Source organism: Struthio camelus, chromosome 26, assembly GCF_040807025.1.
Source record: "Struthio camelus isolate bStrCam1 chromosome 26, bStrCam1.hap1, whole genome shotgun sequence".
Taxonomy (NCBI): domain Eukaryota; kingdom Metazoa; phylum Chordata; class Aves; order Struthioniformes; family Struthionidae; genus Struthio; species Struthio camelus.
The window spans coordinates 3,041,549-3,054,940 of record NC_090967.1 but is presented as its reverse complement, the minus strand read 5'-3'; the positions used below and the strand labels follow the sequence as shown (position 1 = coordinate 3,054,940).

The window sequence follows — 13,392 nt, the reverse complement described above, 5'->3', positions numbered from 1 at the left end:
GGCGGCGGGGAGCGGGCCGGGGGCCTGTGCTCTCCCTCCTCGAAGGCAGCGTCGCCCCACGGTGCCTCCCGGGGACCCTTCGCTCCAGCGGGGAAGCCGGGCTGGTGAAACGCTCCAAACCAGGCTGATGTGGGGGCTGTTCCCAGCGGGGAAGAAACAATGGGGATAAACCTCTGCCCTGGTGGCTGGGGGGAGCGGTGTGGAAACGCGGCCAAGTGCCACCAAGGCAAGAGGGGAGCTATTTATCTGTCCATCCCAGCACGGGGCGGGGGGGCTTTGTCCTGGGGGGAGACGCCACACACGCATCCTTCATCGTGCCATGCCTCCTGCCCCAGGACGGGGGCCAGGTTTCCCTGTGGGCGTCAGCCGGGCCGCTCGGGCCTTCAGGGAGGGTGCTGCGAGCACTGGGTGCTGCTGAAGGGGCCGGGAGGGCGAGGAGGCGGAAGGGAGCTGAGGGATGTGCCGCCGTCCCCCCCTCCCCCCGCTTCCCTGGTGGCCATTCCCCCCCCCCCATCCCCGTTCCCCGCCTAGCCCCGCCCCCCTGCGGCGTGGCCCCGCCCCGCGCTCCGCTCAGGCGCGGCGCGGGCAGCCCTGTGAGGGCAGCGGCTTCGCGGGGGCCTCGCCGCTGGCGCCTGGCTCGTGCAAGATGGCGGCGGGGCCGGCGCTGGCGGTGTGAGGCGGGGAGAGCCTGGAGCCTTCGCCGCCGCCGCCCGCGCCTTCCCGCCGCCTCTTCCCCGCCCCGGAGCCGGCGGGATGCTGAGATCCAGCGGCTACTTCCGCGGCATCGACTGCCCCTTCCTCAGCGCCGGGGGGCAGGGGCCGGGCGGCGGCCCGCCCTGCCGCCGACCCTACTGCCACTTCCGGCACCCCCCGGCGGCGGCGGCGGCGGCGGCGGCGCGGTGCGGAGCCCCCGGCGCGGCGGTCGTGCTCGGCCACGGCGCAGGTACGGCCCCGACCCGCGGCTGGGCGGCCTCGCTCCTTGCCCTGCTCCCTTGCTCCCCCGCCGCCGGCCCCGCCCCGCGGCGCGGCTCTTCCCGGCCTCTGCCCCTTCCCCCCCCCCCCCGGCCGGGCGTCCCCGCGCCCCTTCCCTGTCTCCCGCCTGCCTCGTTCAAGCTTGGAGTCTCACCCGCCGGTGCCCCAAATCCCACCCCGCTGAGTCTTGGGCTCCTCCCAGGGCTGCGGTGTTTCCCCCTCAGGCCCCTCTGCCCGCCCCCTGGAGCGGTGTGCCGCGCTGGGCTCGGCCCACACCATCCAGCCGGGCAGGTGGGCCCCCCTCACCCCAAATAAACAGGAGCACCCGCCGTGTCCCCTGCCCTGCCCGGGGAGCGCCGTGCCTGCCCCTGCACTGGGTGCTCGCTAGTCACCTTTTGCTGCATCAGGGGGAGTCCGAAGGGTCCCCTCGGCCCCTCCAGCCGGGAGCAGTGTGGGTGTTCCCTGGTCAGCACCCTCGGTAGGTTCCCACTGCCACCTTCTGAGACAGGGTGATGGGGAGCAGCTCTCCAAGACAACGGATTGCCTGAGGACAGCCTGTCTCTCGTCACCAGGACCGAGGCTGGAGAGGAACAGCTCCCTTCAGATCCCCATTTTTGTCCCTCTAGGTGCCCCAGGCTACATGGCAGTGAGGTATCAGGGCAGTCTTTCTAACCTCCGTTAATAGTTGTCATGTTGTCGCAACCCTTCAGGAGCTGTGTGGGTTTTGGGAGCTGCAGGTAATGTATTAAGTTATCCGGTCCAGTGGTTCCCAGTCTGCGAGGAAGGCCCTACTGTGGGGTATGATATGGGGCCTGCAGTAAGCTGGGCCTGCTCCCAGTAAGAGACTTCAGTAAGGCATGGAGCACTGCCAGGTTTGTCAAATGAGGCTTGGCTACAAGAGAAGATTGTGAGCCGTTGTTCTGCTCTGTTCTTCCAGCGACTCTTGGGCATTTTGCTTACAGTCATTACTTGCTGATCTGTTCATTTTACTCACAGAGAAAAGCCTTCTTTCTTCTTCCCAGAAAAAAAAAAGCTTGCTTTCTTTCTGTTAAAGCTGTATTACCTCAATATAGTATATTTGCTATAGTGTGTGTGTTCTCTAACAGTCGTACTCTGACGTTGTCAAAATAAAGCACGCTTTGTGGATGTATTTTCTGTGCTTGCTTAATATTGGGTTATTCACAAATTTGGAAGATTAATAATTCTCTGGGTCCCCTGGTTGCCAGGTCAATCTGCCATAAAATTGGTTTAATTTAAAATAAAAAGAGCATGCACAAGGATTTCACAGATGGACAAATACCATGCTAAATAAATTGAAGTCTTTGTTCCTTTCAGTGATCTCTTGAATTTGAAAAGCTGTGTAGAAGCCTTTAGGATACCAGTCACTGTAGATGCTTGATATTAAAATTATCTTTCAGTGTATTATTCCAGTTTATCTTTAAATATCTGCAAAGAGTCAATTTTGGAACTAGATTTGCTCTTTTTGGTTAGTTCACCCCCCCCCCCCTTCCTCCTGCCAAACAGATGCTACTGTACTAAATAAAAGCTGATACTGATTTTGGTTTTTGAATGACTTCAGGTTTTGGTTACAAAATGGGGAAGTGAAACCTGATCTTTAGTAAAACCTCATAGTGCACCTGGAAAGTTTGTGAAGTTTCTAATACTGGCTAAAAAGGCATTAATGTAAGAGTTGAATAAGAATGACAGTTGTATTTGATGGAAGAAACGATCACAATCCTGGTCATCTTAGGCCTGATTTGGACATGTTAGTGACCCAGGAGAAGAAGTCTGTGTTCTGGGGAGTGAGAAAGGTTTGCTTATTGTATTATGGCTTTTAGAGAAGCTCTGACTTTTGAAAAATTAAAAGCTGTGGTGCAGGCCTAGTTTTCTTAGGTCAGCTGCCCGTCACTTGCTCAAGAATCTAAATAAGCAGGGTCCTTTAGTCTTAACTTTGTGCCTGTTGCCTCCCACTCCCGCTTAGGAGTCTCAACACATGCCCCTACCCTCTTTCCGAAGCTTTTGGCATCTAATACAAAGCCTGGCTGTCATAACCAAGGATCTCTAAATTCTCTCTCAGCATAGCATTGGACTTGAGCCATTTTTTCTGTGTTAATTTGGATTGAGAAATGAGAGTTATGAATCTGCTGCAAAGCACGATCTTTTAGAAGGGACTTCAGGCATGTTATATAAAGTGTCTGATGTCTGCAGGAATAAAATACACTTTTACTATTATTTTTAAGCAGTACTATGGCTTAGCTTCCTCTGATAGGTCCAGATTAAGTGATCCTGCCTTTTCCACTGCCTGCCTGAAGCTGATCTAGCCTGGACAGATGTATTTAAGTTATACACTAGAGGGTGTAGTAGTTTAGCTAGCAAGCAGGCAACCATCTTCTTGAAAGCAGGCTCTCATTCCAACAGAAGTTGTTCCCTGTCAGTGAAGCTCCCTGTCTTTTTTTTTTTTTTTTTTTAAGTAGCCTTGTAAAAGTACATTTGGGCATTTTGAACCTATTTAATCGTGTTGCTCAATAAATAAACCTTAAAATCATGTTTTTGGCAAAGCAGGTAGGGACCTACAACAAGAGCTACAGTGCAGATCTATGCTTTCTGGCATAGTGCCTAGAGAAAAGGTTAACATCTGGAGAACCACCCTGTTAAAGCATATTGATTTGAGGCTGATGTTGACTTTGAGCATCAGCTTGGGACTAGCAGTGACCTCAAAACTTTTTGTAGGTCTTCAGCTACTGGTCCTAAAGAGTTCAACTCTCATGCCACAGGTGGTCAGTGGCTTCTGAAAACAAGAGTCAGACTTTCTTGCCAGAATTTGGTGGGAGGAGGCCATGGATAGGTGCCAGATGGAGAGGAGCTGGGAAGAAGAAATAGCTGGGTGTAGTACTCGTCTCCGTCTCCTTGTCCTCATCACCATGCTGGACTTGGTGGGGAGCATGGTGTTCAGATGTCTGTTATATAGAAGATCTTTATTTCTTGCACAGTGCTCTCTGTGGCTCCAGCCACTGAGGGATAACGGTGAAGAAGCTGTGCCCCTACTAGGGGATCATCTCCAGCAGGAGGGTTGAAATTTCCTCCCTTTGCTGCTGCTTGCTTGTGGCAGGCATTCCCTCTTCCCATCTGAAAGCAGCTCTGTAAATGAAAACTTGCCAGGTGAGGAAAGAACTGGTGTAACATGTCTGGTCCATAGGGCACATTTGAACGAGGTTCTGGAGCATACGAGTAACTTGTGTGGGAAACCTGTTCCAATGTATTTACTGAAAGTATTTGCCAATGTATTTTCTAGAAGTGTTTGCCTATGTGGTAAAAGAGTGTTGCTACCTGGAGGCTTGTAGCAATTCAGTGCCAGCTGAAAGCTGAAAAAGGTGCTGGAGCGATAGCGAGTGCCCATGTGTTTCCAAGGCAAGGTGGGCTGAGAAATGGGGTGGCAGTGTGTGCAGGATCGGGAAGCTGGGGACTGTGAATTGTAATCCTGACTTGGCTAAAGTGCTTTTTCCATCTACAAAATGACTAAAATCCACCTGCTTCAGAGCAGGATAAAAAGATTATTGAATACGTGTGAAGTGCTTTGAAAGCATGCTGTGTAAGTAGGAGGGAAGAACTGCCTTCAATCCTAAAAGTGGCTCTTCAAGAGCTGTGGAGGAACCAAATACGTTTTCTCCTCTCCTTCAAGTCTAGGTCCTGAGTATGCTGAAAGACATAAAAGAAGCATAATACATCTCTTCATTAGTATCTTAAGGAAACCTAGCTTTTAGGGTTTTTGTTTGTTTGCTTTTTTTTTTTTTGATAGTGGCATCAGGATGTGCTTAAGAGAGGGATGTTTTCTAAACCCAGAAAGCTGCATCCAGGTCTGGAGCTGTGAGTTCATCTTTGCTTGCTCTAATCCCAATGTTAGCATGAGATGGGAAGAGCTGGCCTTTCAGCACCCTGCCTTGAAATAGTTACCCTGCAACTGTGCATATTGGCAAGTATTCAGCAGTTTTCTCATATGGTCCAACGACTGTGGAGAGGTTTTCTTGCTCTGTGGATTTTATAGTTGGACTGCAAGGCTTTTGCAGATTAGATCTGCATGTTTGAAAGGTACCTTCCAGCTAGTGCGTAGTGTGTTTTTTTTTTTTTAAACCTCTGTGATTTATGCTATCCAGCCCATGAGTAAGCTGCTGTAATACCATTTAGCTCCTGTTTGCCCAGGTCAGGTGTAGAGAAGTCCTTGGGCTTATCTCCCCAGGTTTAACTTTGTATTGATTCTGTCACTGATGCAGTCAGTGCTTAGCAAGGCACTTTGTCTCCCTCTTCCTCAAAGCCCTCAGCTGAAAAGCAACCACGCAGGACGGCTGTGACTTGTATGTAAAATGCTGGGCACAAGGATATTTGTTAAAACCTGAAGTGAATCCGTAAATGTTAAACCCCAACTTTAATCATCTTCAGCCCATGCATTGCTGTCTGTAGGATCAGGGCTGTCATCTCCTACATCTGCCAGGTTCCTTATATAGCACATTGCTGATGGGCTGCATGTTAAATTCAGCAGCGTCTTGTGCGAGCAGCCTTTCTATGTTGTCTGGGATTTTCGTATTACTTATATTGCCGTGCAGGTTCAACCCATGTGTAGAAAGGATGACAAAAATCTTTCACAAATGTGTTTTCCTTCTTGTAGTTGATGTAGTGCAAGATTGGCTTCTTGTAGGGAAGACTTTTTTTTTTTTTTATTTGCTACAGGGAAATGGAATGAGCAGAAATGGGAACTTCTGAACTCTCTTCTGTATTTCCTCACTAAAAGAGGAAATTGAGTAGTTCAGTGATAGAAGCTCTACTCAATGAACTGCATGTGTGGGAGGCATTGCTAAGACTGCTGCTTTTTTTTTCTTTTTTTTTTTCTTTTTTTACCTATTAGCGTTTAGGACAGTAATTACCAAAGTATTGCTTGTGGGTAATTACTTTAACTGTAAGTTTTGAAATAGAAAGCCCACCTGAGTATGAGGTCAGGCCATATCTTTTCATTTAAATCAATGTAACAGCCTTCCAGTAGTCAGAGGTTTCCTGTCATTTGTTGAAATTGTCAGTTATAATGGGTTAACGCCGATGTGCAGGTGTAGCAGTTTTACATGTCCAGATTCCCATGGGGGCTTACAGAGCAGAGGGCTTCTGACTTTTGGTCTTTCTGCAAATGGTAGTGTGGTTGCAGGGAGACTTGGAGCAGCTGCTCCGTGGTGGCTCCTTGGCCGTGAGTTTGCATTCAGCTCTTTATCTCTCATGCTACAGATGTGTGGCAAAGCAGCACATTTGGGAGGGGGGAGCAAATCTTCCTTGTTCGACTTCTGCTGGAAGGATTTGGAATACTAAAGGTGCAGCAACCTCCTCAGGTCTTGGAGGTGCCACTGTTTGCAAGGCTCCCAGCGCTCGCTTCCACCCACTGCAGGGAGTCTTTTCCCGTGCTCTTAACTAGGGACGTTTCTTTGCAACGTGGAATAATCTTGCCTGACACTTAAACGCTTCCTCTGATTTTTCCGCAAGTCAAGTGCTGCAGTGCTGTGCTAGTGCTTGAGGAGCAGAAAGCAAAATCCATGAGTTGAGGGTTTCCTAAAACCACTTTCCCCAGGCTGCCGAGAAGCAGATGGGCCTGTCCTGTGGGTGAGGCGGATGGGACGCGCCGGTGTGGCGTGTCGGCTCACGTAGTACCGGAGAGGCGGCAGTGCTGGGCTGCAGCTGGGCACGCACCAACTAGCAGGTCCACATCGCCTCCCTGCCCTGCAGCCTCCTGCCTCCCGACGATGTCCAGAGCTCGCGGGCTCCGCGTGCTTGGAGCACTTGTGTTAGCTGCGTGGAGAAGTGGGGTAGCGTTAGGCTTTGGTGGGGAAGCACCCCACGTGGGGTGGCCCTGTGAATCCCCGCGGATCAGCGTTTGAGAAACCGCTGCGCTCGCCAATTTGCATTGCTCGAATCGAGCAAAATGCAGCGTGTACAGTACGAAAAAAACCCTAAAGATTAAAAAAAAAGAAACAAAAACCCAAGATGATAGTAACAGAAGTAGGAAAGAAAAAAAAAACGGTCAAAAAAACCCCTGCAGAACCTGAAGTAAGAACCAATCTGACTTTGGAGTAAATGAGGGTGAAGGCGGGACTTGGGGTTGGTAAGTCCTGCCCTAATTATCTCTGCAGCCCAGAAAGTGCTGTGTCAGCACGTGGTCAGCGGTATTGTGCCATAAGCCTTTGCTGGAGTTTCTTAGCCGTACCAAGCAGATATTAAAAGCCTCAAGTACAGCATGAACAAATATCTGCAATATTTATTAACCACGGGGAGCTCAGGTAATTCTTTGAAGTTTTTGACTTTCTGCGGAGTTAGCTGGTGTTTCTGTGTAGGTTGTGGTACGTGAAGAAGTAGTTTTGGGAGAAATACCTTCTCCGGCCAGGCTTTCACGTGTTAACCATTCATTTAATGTGGGACTTGTGTCCTCAGAGTGAAATTTGGGTCTAAAATGTACGGGCTGCAGAAACTCGGTTATCCTCTGGAGGGTTTAGCTATCCCAAGGATTTTAATTTCTCTGAGATTTAGTCTTTTTATTAAAGAGAGGATCTGTACTAAAAGCCAGGGAGTGTGTTGGGTTAGCTGGTTTAAGGAGTCTGCGAAGCCACAGGTGTCTGAGTTGTAAAGGAGCTGCAAAGTTCTCATACAGGCTTTTGAGTTAACTAAAGCCAGACAGGTTTTAAAACCAGTTTAAGTTTTATTTTTAGTCCTTCATAAGTCACAGCTGAAGTTTTTACATGCGATATGGCTTGGAAAAAGGGGCTTTTCTTTAGTTTTTGATTTTTTCAAAGTGTCCAGCTGTGACTTTATTGAAATACTGTTTTTTTTTTTTCTTTAAATGGGAAACCTTTAGTGTAAATAGCTAAAGAAATAAGACAGGTACTGTGAGAAGATAAGTTATCTTGAGCGAGCCAGAGAAAGGCTGCAAATTTAAGGGATTAGGAGGTCAGGAGTAGAATTACATCTTGTGGGCATGCTGGTAAAAGTAAGTTTTCAAGGCAGAGTTAAATAGGGAAAAAAGAAGACACCAGAATACTTGAAGTATTTCTTTTTTTCTTTTGTTGTCTTTGAAAATACTTACTCTACTAATTAAGTTTTGAAATAGATCCTTATTTTTACCTAGTACTTGTACAAGAGACGTGAAAATGTTTTCCAGTCTTTTTTCCTGGAAACAGAAAGACTAAATCTCTCTCTCTTCTTTTTTTTTTCCCCCCCAAACATAATTTCAGCTTTTCTTGTAATACTGAGGAATATCTTTAAAATGAGAGAGGCAATGGAAAGATTTTCAAAGAATCTAAACACTGAATATCCAGATTCATCTATCGTTAGTTTTAAAACGGTGAGATACTTTATAGCCTGCGTGCGATGACAGACTGCAGGGTAGGGGTGGCAGCCTGGGCACCAATCGTGGTATTTTGGATACTGACCTTTCCTTTTTGTCTTCCTCCAGGTAAATATGCCAGATATTTATTTTTTTCCCACATTCTTTCCTAGATTAAAGAAGAAATACTGCAGTGTGTGATTTCCTCCCCCCCTCCCCCTTTGGAAAATACTAGATTTATCACGGGTTTTGACATTACTCTGATGCTCTTTGTCTATCCTTGTTGTTTGCACCACCAGAGCAGATGGACTATTTAAATCACTGCAGCAGCAGAGGAATGTAAATGATTGCTTTTGCATGGGCCTGACCGTGTTGTTTTGCATCTTGCATCCTTGGATTTAGATAGTGTTGCTGTAGAAGCCCTGGAGGTCCCAACTGCCCTCCAGTACTATCTGTGAAGCTATCAAGAAAGTGAAACTATGATACTTAGTGGACTCAGATACCTTTTAGATGTGCCCTCCACTGAACCAGAGACAAACAGAGCTGGGGCGCTGTTGGTAAAGGTACCCTGACTTTCTTTTGCGAGGTGCAAAGTACTCATTTTCTGGCCGGCTGCTCGTGTGAAAAGGAATGAAAGGTTTTGTGCCTGTCCGAAGTAGGCCAAGAAGTTGGAAAAGAAGCTGAACTGCTGGCTGTTTTCATTATTTACAAAACTGTACAAAGTCAAGCTTTTTTGAATAAATGTAGGGGCTGTGCGCTGTTCTTCACAGAAGTTAGTTTTTGAGCTGCTTTCTGGGGTATTCCCTAACCTGTTTCAATCAAAATGAGTTTCTGACTGTAGTGAGTTGTTCTCTGCGAACACTGCTCGTTTGGGTTTGATGTGGGCCATGTGTCAACTGCTCCCTTAGTGGATTGAACAACCTTGGGCGGATGTGCGGCTCCTCTCTGGCCATGACGTGTTGGCACCCTTGGGCTGCTGAGCTGAGAGGGTGGCTTTTTGCTTGTAAAAGGATGATGCCTGGCCCCTTGTGTCCTTGGGCACAGTCAGCCCCTCTGTACGCTGGATCGGATGCTCATCAGACCCTCTGTTGAACCAGTTGAACTCACTGAGATGGTCTTTCAGCGGCAGTGAGCTGTTATGTTGGCTGACAACATCTGGTGAAACCATACCCTTACGTTGGCTGACAACATCTGGTGAAACTATACCCTTGGTTTAAGCAGGCTTTGTCACAGCAGGTTTAAAAATATCGCAGTGTGATGGATGACTGCTCAGACTTTTTTCAGCCTTGCTAATATAAGACTTTCTTTTCTCTTATTTGCTTCCTTTTTTTTTTTCCACTAAAGAAATGACCGTGTTGGCTCATAGTGTGCTTTGATGCTGTTGCGTCAAACACCCCTAAAGGAATAACAACCGCAAGGGATGGGGCATGTAGGTAGAACTCAACTTTCATTAGACCAGCTGAAATACCTCTCCCTACAAACCTTGCTGCCCTTGTGTTCTATAGCACAAGGTCACCTATATCTTTATTATTTAATTTTAATAATTAAATTTAGTATTTTAAAAAGGAGCACAAAATCATTCTTAGGGCTATGGCTGTATTTAAAGTGGAAGAAACATTTCTCTTAGCTCCTCTTACATGCCCTCCTAGCTCATTTACTCGGGATAATTGGTTGAAATGTACTATTTTAAATCTCAATGTTTGTTATTTTTAAGTGGTTAGATATTATTGTTAAACTGTTAGAAATTTGGGTGTTCACAAATGAGATCTGAGCTCAAAACTGCCATTTCTTTTGCACTGTTTAATAATGAAAAATAGCAAAATTCAGCTTGCTGGTGAAAGCCTTTTTGAAACATTTTGTCCTTGAGAAACCACTATCTCTTCTTCTGTGAAGTATTAAATGAAAAGCTTAAAATAATTTTCCAACGGTGATAATTTTTCTGTAATCGCAAAGGTTGTCCATTTGCTCAGTACTGACACTGTAAACATAGGCAAGCTGTTAAGCTAACAGAGCTGTTCTGACTGCGTTTTAAAAAAAAAAAAAGCCTTTTTTTTTTTTTTTTCCAAAGAGGTCTCCTGACAACTTTCACCATATTCTCCTCCTGTTGAATGCACCCTTTGTTACCAGCTCCAGTGACTCAGGAAAACGGGTAACTTCTACAGCAGAGAGTCTTGAGTTTGTTTGCCATCTTTTGGCATATTTTTGCTGGCTTTTCTGCAGTTTGGCCAGCAAACCTTTCCGTTTTGAGACTTGAATTGTCACGCATTTGAAAGTTTCTAATTTTTATCTCCCTTTTCTTTAGCAGCAGCAGCTGCTGCTTAGCAACTCTGACTGGTGTTATATGTGGAAGCAAGACAGTTATCATCCTTGTCCTACTTGCAGGCAAAAGCTTGCCTTTTCTTCCAAAATCTGTAGGTTTAAAATGACTGGTGTTGGACATTCATCAGGGCTATTGTGTTTATAAAGCTTCTTAAGTACGTGCTCTATTAGGATGCTTGGGAAAAAAAAAAAAAGCACGTCTTTTTCTGCAGAATGATTCACTGTAAAATAAGTTTTAACATCCAACAGATGACCTTGTACTGAATGCCTCCTGTTATTCATTTAATGTCAGCCTGTGTTTACTATCTTTGCCTGTTGTAAAAACTAGAAGGACCAGTGTACAGCAAAGAGTTTCTAGCTTAGGGAAGCTCTGTAATAAAGCAGCTCCACCTTAGAACTGAGGCCTAATTTTCCAAAACCAACATAACTATAACCTGGGTTTCAGGAGAAGCTTGTTTTACGCTTCTGTATCATTTTTGCTGAAGCAGCTGATGTAAGTGGGATTCATTTTGGACAGCGTTGCTATCTTCTAAAGTAGTTCTAGTTTAAGTATATTGTTCCCTTAGGTCCTATATAAATTCTTAGTAACTTATTTTTCATGGTGTTGATGTTTAACTTCACCTTTTTGTGTCTCAGGAGGACTATTTTATATTTCTAATGTGCATTAATTTATTAAAATAGTTTGCATTTTAAAGAGTGTACTGATCAGCTTTGTTAACAGTCCTATGAGGAGTTATCATCTCAAGTCTCATTATCTTGTGATTCTCAAAGGAGAGGGTGGAATCTCAGTTTTACATCAGTTGAAGAGAGTTATTTCACTGATCTCTCTGATCTACTCATTTTGCTTCAGCAGAAATACTGTAGACATCTTGTATATCAGAATAGCAGAAACAGCATAATTCATTTTGTAGTAATCTTTTTTTACAGTGCAGGTCTTCATATTGATGTTTAAAATGGAGAGTAATAAATGCAAAAGCTGATGAAGATTCCTTTGAATCTTCCATCTAAGTTATTTCAAGTTATGTGTGCATGAGCATGGTGCCTACATGTGTGCAGCCTGCCTCAGGCACCCAAGAGGTCCTTTTCTGTCCTAGGTTCCTAGGAGTTTAATTAGGCATCTAAATGGGTGGCCTGATTTCAGATAGCATATTTAATTTTTCTGACTTTGGGGATCTGTGTAGGTATAAAATTACATACACACACATATATATAAATATATAACACACACACATATATGGATTTCTGTATATAAAATCCCCTTCTGCTTGTGTTTCCACTACGTTATCTGCAAATGCATCATGGCCAGGTAACAGTCCTAATTAGTATCGTGGAGCCCACTTACACAAGCCCACTTACGCTTACTTTCAGGGAAAATGTATCCTTTGATCAGCTTCACTTGGGTAATCCATCAGGCCTCCTACATACCTACAAAAGAGCACTTTCATGAAGATATTGTAAAGCCTGCTGGCATTCTCAAGGTTTACTATGTATCTTACAACTGATCGTTCCATTGAAAGAAAATGGGCAGGTTAGCTTTATACCTTAAATGAACAGAAGAGAATAGGACAACTTACATGGAAAACCTGATCTAGGCAGAGGTTTTGGTTGTTGTTTTTTTTTTTTTTTTTGCATCAGAATAGTAATTGCTACCAACTTTTTTTTTTTTTAAGCTAGTAGATGTATTGGTACAGCTTCCGGCTTAGATGCAGTTGTACTGGTATTGCTTATTCTCGTTTGTATACAGAACAATTTTGTTGTTTATGTTTTCTTGTTAGGACCCTGGAGCCAGTGCTCAGGTTGTTTTTTTACTTTCTGTATATTCTGATGCATTTAAAATAGTTTTGCTTTTCTCTGTGGATGTGACACCATTTGTCTAGTTTCACTAGTCTCTTTCCGAGAAGAGTTCAGATTCAAATTGTGCATTTTCACAGCTATTTATTAGCGACCTCATATTTCTCTCTGAACAAATTGCCAGGCTCTCCACTTTTTAACAACACTTGTGCCAAATTTTAGGTCTCCATCTTGAGTTAGAAGGTAATAGCTGACTCCTCCAGACCATCACTTTGCTGGTATTCGCTGTAGTGGTAGAGTTGATGTTTCACGAGGTGATGAGGACTGAGGTGGAGATTGAGGAGAAAGGGTATGTGGAGGGCTCACAGTTCATTTTCAGCTGTTAGGTTAATGGTTATTATTTTCGTAATATGTTCGTATATACTTGTCTCGATGAAGCTGTTTGCATCTGCTTTAGTTCTTGGTTTTCCCCTTCTATCTGCATTTCTTCATGATTCCTGTTTCTAAGCAGTCTCTGGGTATGAGTCTGTCCCATGTATGTCATCCTCTGAGATGTTCTGGTTTCGCATTTCGGAAGTTGCTCTGTGTGTTGGTTGTAAAGCACTCTGGAATAGCTGAGGGGGAGCAAGCTTGTTCCTCTTTCCCACATTTCTGATCCTGAACACAGTGCAGGTTGTTTTGGAAGACGGTGACATCATGCTGTGTTTGCCCAGAGTCCCTGCTCAATCAGGATCTAATTGGTTTGGAAAAAAGACTTTGCAATCCCAAGAGGGTAAAAAGTTTTATGAACCCAGTGCCTTTATTTTCACCCAGTTTCTGTCTGTCATGAGAAACTCTCTCCTCCTTATTGGACCTGAGAGGTTTTTCCTATATTTTCTCTCTCCGTTTGTTGTTTTGTTCTTTTACATATTCACGTTAGTTAGACAGTTTTACTGCTACATATTCACATTAGTAAGACAGTT

General features: G+C 45.3%; 1 protein-coding gene across 3 annotated transcripts in view; it reads left to right on the top strand.

Moving 5' to 3' along the window:
- Nucleotides 1–572: 572 nt before the first annotated feature.
- The window catches only part of REXO1 (RNA exonuclease 1 homolog), a 45,096-nt gene continuing 32,276 nt past the window's right edge, over nt 573–13,392 (top strand). For 2 of the 3 annotated variants that reach the window (XM_068919747.1, XM_068919746.1), the window contains exon 1: nt 573–943. In XM_068919747.1, the coding sequence (XP_068775848.1) occupies nt 754–943 (190 nt within the window). In that variant the 5' untranslated portion in view covers nt 573–753. Of the gene's footprint in view, nt 944–7,136; nt 7,281–13,392 lie in introns of those variants that run through there. The other variant, XM_009685111.2, reaches the window with a different exon arrangement.